The sequence below is a fragment of the Phragmites australis genome, chromosome 9 (genome assembly GCF_958298935.1).
Source record: "Phragmites australis chromosome 9, lpPhrAust1.1, whole genome shotgun sequence".
Lineage (NCBI taxonomy): Eukaryota > Viridiplantae > Streptophyta > Magnoliopsida > Poales > Poaceae > Phragmites > Phragmites australis.
The window spans coordinates 10,065,674-10,070,520 of record NC_084929.1 but is presented as its reverse complement, the minus strand read 5'-3'; the positions used below and the strand labels follow the sequence as shown (position 1 = coordinate 10,070,520).

General features: G+C 52.3%; 1 protein-coding gene across 1 annotated transcript; it reads right to left on the bottom strand.

Moving 5' to 3' along the window:
* Positions 1 to 436: 436 nt before the first annotated feature.
* LOC133928618 (GDSL esterase/lipase At5g45910-like) lies at positions 437 to 3,081 on the bottom strand. The gene is made up of 4 exons (XM_062375028.1): positions 2,751 to 3,081; positions 2,406 to 2,621; positions 1,897 to 2,322; positions 437 to 832 (listed from the first exon to the last, which is right to left on the bottom strand). Exons 1-4 carry the CDS (start codon positions 2,980 to 2,982, stop codon positions 594 to 596), a joined length of 1,113 nt encoding a protein of 370 aa, XP_062231012.1. The 5' UTR covers positions 2,983 to 3,081; the 3' UTR covers positions 437 to 593.
* Between the last annotated feature and the right edge of the window lie 1,766 nt (positions 3,082 to 4,847).

The window sequence follows — 4,847 nt, the reverse complement described above, 5'->3', positions numbered from 1 at the left end:
TCTGTGCACCTCCAAAGGTGCTTTCGCTAGCCTAGCCTAGCCAGCTTGGTTTTGCTCCTCTGGCCCCTTGGCATATGTGCGTTGCTTGTTTCAAGTATATATGCCACGCGCCTCAGAAAAGTTTAGAGCGTCTGATGCCAACAAACCTTCCGTCATCTCTTTCTTGTCCTCGACTCTACCGTCTTACAGCCAGTTGAAAATCCCAGTGAACACACGGGGAATTGAAGACAGGAACGTCTGCGAGCTGAAAGTCACAGCTTTTTTAGAGGGAAAATCACAGTTCCTTCTCCTTTAATCTATATGCCCACACATGTATTTTTTTTTAAAGGGGCAAGCATCCCGGCTTTCTTTGGAGGCCATGCCCACACATGTATTACACGGCACCAACAACAAAACCGCTCGATTTGACAAAGGACACCCAAAAAAAGAGAAGAAAAAACAAAGTAATAGATTTACTCCCCAATATACATGAACAAATGGAATCCACGTTAGCTCTCCCACTCTCTCCAACATCGATCCATCGCCTTGGAGGTCACCTTCGTTCGCTCGCCGTGACACGGCCCTGTCCGTTGACGGACGGACGGACTCGTTGATCAGTAGACCATGTCGTCGCGGACGACGCTGGCGATGGGCGGGTGCGCGTAGGGTCCCTTGAGCCAGGTGTTGGCGATGAAGCGGTAGGGCGCCTCGGTGAGGTGGATGCCGTCCCAGCTCACGTGCGCGTCGGGGTCCTCGCACGTCGTGGCGCCGGGCAGCCCGCAGGACGCGCTCATGTTGTAGTTGTACGGCCCGCCGCCGCCGCAGCACGCCCTCAGCGCGCCCCGCTTGTACCCTGCAGGAAAACAATCACAAAGAGGAGTCCGTCTCTCAGTGTCTAGTAACAGCTTGCATCCAAAAACTTGCACACTCTGTTTCTCCTTTGCTCTGCCCCTGTCTAATCCTAGCAACTGCCAACCTAGCAAGTTCCTCGTTCTGGATCGAGTGACCAGCTTCTGACTGAGATCAGATCGACCTAACGACACACGGCATTTCCTCGTTCGGGTAATTAATGGTGTCGCCCTGTTAATCAGATGCACAATTCATCTAAAGCACACGACACTTTGTCCCGAATAATGAGCAAGGTACGGTGCCAATTCGGCCTGGCCATGAAAGAAAGGATCGAACCCAGCCAGGAGGGGCGAGCAGTAGATACGGGCCATACGGCGTACGGAAACAGCTGTGCCTGGATCTGTTGGTAGGTGAACTCACACCGATGTTGCTCTGGGCTCTGGCTACCTCTGCTCTGACACCGGCGTATCCGGAGCCACCATCACTCGCCGGCCCCCCTCCTACCCTAGGAAGCACCACTACGCCCCCTCTGACGCACCACCACTGTACACGCCTGTTCAGAGATCCTCGCGCGACCAACCGCAACGCAACAAGAAAAAACACACAGGGTGTGGCTACAGCCTTCTATACTGTCCCACCTACGAGAGTAGGAGAGAGGGGCATGTTTCTAACCGAGCCGGGCTAGCCCACGCTCGGTGTTTGCACGCGATTAGGCATCAACCGGCCGGACGGACAGCCCCCCCCCCCCCCCCTGTACTGGCAGGTCAGGTCTGTAGAGAGTAACCGCAGAGTCAGTCAGTGGCTAATAAGTTTGAACATTTGAACTGCATTCGCAGTACCGGCGTGCAACGCGTGAGCAACCCTGAGACTGCTCGAAAACTGACCTCCATAAAGGCGGCCAGTGCTCGTTGCCACAGATCGAGGAGGAAAGAACAGGGGCAGGTATTCCCATACTGTTCCAGCACTCGCCATGCCAGGAATGAATCAAGATAGCCAGGCTGAATGAAAGATGCAGGAAAGAAGAAGATGAAGGTGAAAAAAAAAAAACAGGAGCAGGGGGGGACCGACCGTAGAGGTGGGGGGTGCGCGCGAACTGGATGTAGGGGGTGTAGTAGTCAGCGTAGACGATGCGGGACTCGGGGCGGCGGCGCTGGAGCTGGTCGAGGGCGATGCGGAGCATGGCGTTGTGGTAGAGGGCGACGTTGTTGTACTTCTTGAGGCAGCCGGTGCGCGGGTCGTACTCGGACCGGTCCTCGGAGGGATACATGGTGAGCGTGATGGGGATGCACCCGGCTGGGAGGTTCCCCGGCACCACCACGTGCCGCGCGCCCTCGTCCAGGAGTTGCTCGATGCCGCGCACCATGGAGGCCACCACCTGCGGCACCATCGTTTTCACTTTCTCTAGGCTCCACTCCGCCTTCCACGCGAAGCTGTAGTCGTTGCCGCCGAACTCGCCGAACACGAACAGTGCCTTCCCGAAGAACTCGCGGCACTCTGCACGGGTATTGTTTGTTATCGTACTGGCCTGTCAGATCAAGAATAGGGAGAAGAAAGAGGAGAAGACGGACAACAAGGACCTTGCGGTTCGGAGCAGATGGTCTGCTTGACCTCGTCGAACCACTGGAGCTGGACGCTCATGGAGGTGTTGAACGGCGGGATGCTCCACACGTTGTTGTCCTTGAAGTACTTGAGGTCCAGCGCGGTGGCGCCCATCACGGCGAAATTGGCGCCCTGGCTGAAGTTGACGCCCTTGTTCGCGGACGGCGGCAGTAGCGGCAGCCCGAACGCCTCGGCTGCAGCAACCAATCAATCCGGCAAATTAATCTCGAATCAAACACCATCCAACGTCCAATGTTCAACACACGACTCGATCCGATGCAGAATTAAATCGACGAGCAATGTTCAAAGGCTTGCGTAAGTACCGAGGAAGTCGATGACGAGGCGGCCGTTGGAGCAGCGCGCGTAGGGCGGCGGGAACTTGGGCATGTTGGGCAGCTTGCCGGAGTTGATGATGACGAAGTTGCCCGTGTCCGAGAAGGAGTCGCCGAAGCTGAAGATAGCATTGTAGTACTGCGGCAGTGGCTCGGCCACCACGACAGCGGCCAGGCACAGGAGCAGGCAGCACGATCCCAAGAACCCTCTCGTCCTCTCCATGGTCACAAAACCAAACGATGTGTGTGTGTGAGAGAGACAGAAAGAGGAGAAGATGGAATGGAGGCAGATGAAAGCATGGGCTGCTACTGCTTAGGGGATTGTTATATAGCAGGGGCACATGGATTACAAATAAGAGTGGTGGTAATTATGTCTCTGTTTGTTTGTTTGTTTATGGGGCCCTTTAACAAAAAAATTCTTCAATTTAATTTGTTAGTGGCTGGCCTATGATGGATGGGCTATGGTGGATTGATGGAGATTCGAAGATTTGTTTAGGTGACTTTGATGGGAAGGCAGCAGCTTGAGTGGGTGCTGGACATGGCACACATGCCTTGCTTGCTTGGTGGGTTGTGTTCTGTTCAGGGCCTGGGACAGCTATCACTGGCAGGAGAATTATTTTGTGTCGATAAATAATGGTAATAATCAACTAGCCGTTGAGGTGACAAAAAAGATACTCCATAAACAAACAATTTGATTTTTAGTTGTGCTGACTGCTGGGTAGAGTCAAAGGAAATGAGGAGAGGAGAGGGGCAGCACTAAGACGATAGCATGTGCCCCAGATAGCCGCGAGAGATTTGGCCTACCCCCTGTCACCATCGACGACGATTCACGTCCGCGATCGTGTGATCGAGTAGCATCAGCAGCTGTGCCATCGACACCCAACTGCCTGGACCATGCAAGGGAAAGAAAGGTTCCGTGGATTTGCAAAGGTAACAGAAGCATGGACGGAGGTGATGTGGACAACGGGAATTGTTAGGTTATTCTGTTTGCTGATGCGCTTGCTCAGCTGATCGATCAGCAGCAGCAGCATGTGAGGAACACTGACGAGTGGCCTGGGATCAGAACGTTGGTGGTCGGACGAAACAACGGAAACTAAGGCCGAGAATCTTCGCAGTTCCTACGAGAATTGAACTTGTGATGTGAGATTGAGTGCTCGCTGTAGTAGAGAAATTACATGAGAGGTTTGGGGGAGACTAGTGGGATACAAAACTAATGCTACCCTATCTCCTGATACGTACGATGTACAAGGTACAACCTATGTGGACCTATTCCAACGGATATTACTATTACCATCTGTTCATAAGCTAAAAGATCAACCTCTCGATTATCTCTCCCGACCTTCAATAGGATGACTAAAACCAGAAGCAAGCAGATGATCAAAACTTAGACCTGTAGCGATGCGCTGTAACACAACATATATAACCAATGGATCGATTTAATTTAGTCAGTCAAAGGGATCAACCGGGCCCGATGAATTGCTCTCACCCAGGCTGACCTAGTGGTCTGCAACCAGTAAGTAATACGCCAGACGATGTTGGCAGTTAGTATACACAACCATCAGCGACAAATAGTACAATTCCACACAGGCACAATCGGGGTTGGCAGTTTATAGTTTACCCGCCCCCATCTCCAGACGACTAATCACTTCCCTCGCATGCATCACCCCCTAGGAGCAGACTCCACGGCCACCATTCACCGCTCCCGCATTCCGTGGCCATAGATTATCGCGATCTAAATAAGTTTAGCGCTTAGATTAATGGGCGCCGCTGACGGATTGATAGCTCTTGTTACGGTGGCAGGAACCAGCGGTGCCTGTGGATCCTTGTAAAAGAAATGGTTCTCTGGATCCTTGTAAAACTGTCAGCCGAAACTTGTTGTTTATAGGCTGTTGAGCTGACATTATAAGAGGGTAAGGTGTAGAGTCAGCTTTGATATGGTGCAGTATTAGTAACATCATCTACCATGTGTCAAGGTGGAAGAATTCTAAACAACTTGCACCTGATCTCTTCTTTTTTCTTACCTCAATGAGCAGATATGTATTACGTGATTACATCTTATTAGCGGTGAAAACAGGACGAATATTTCTC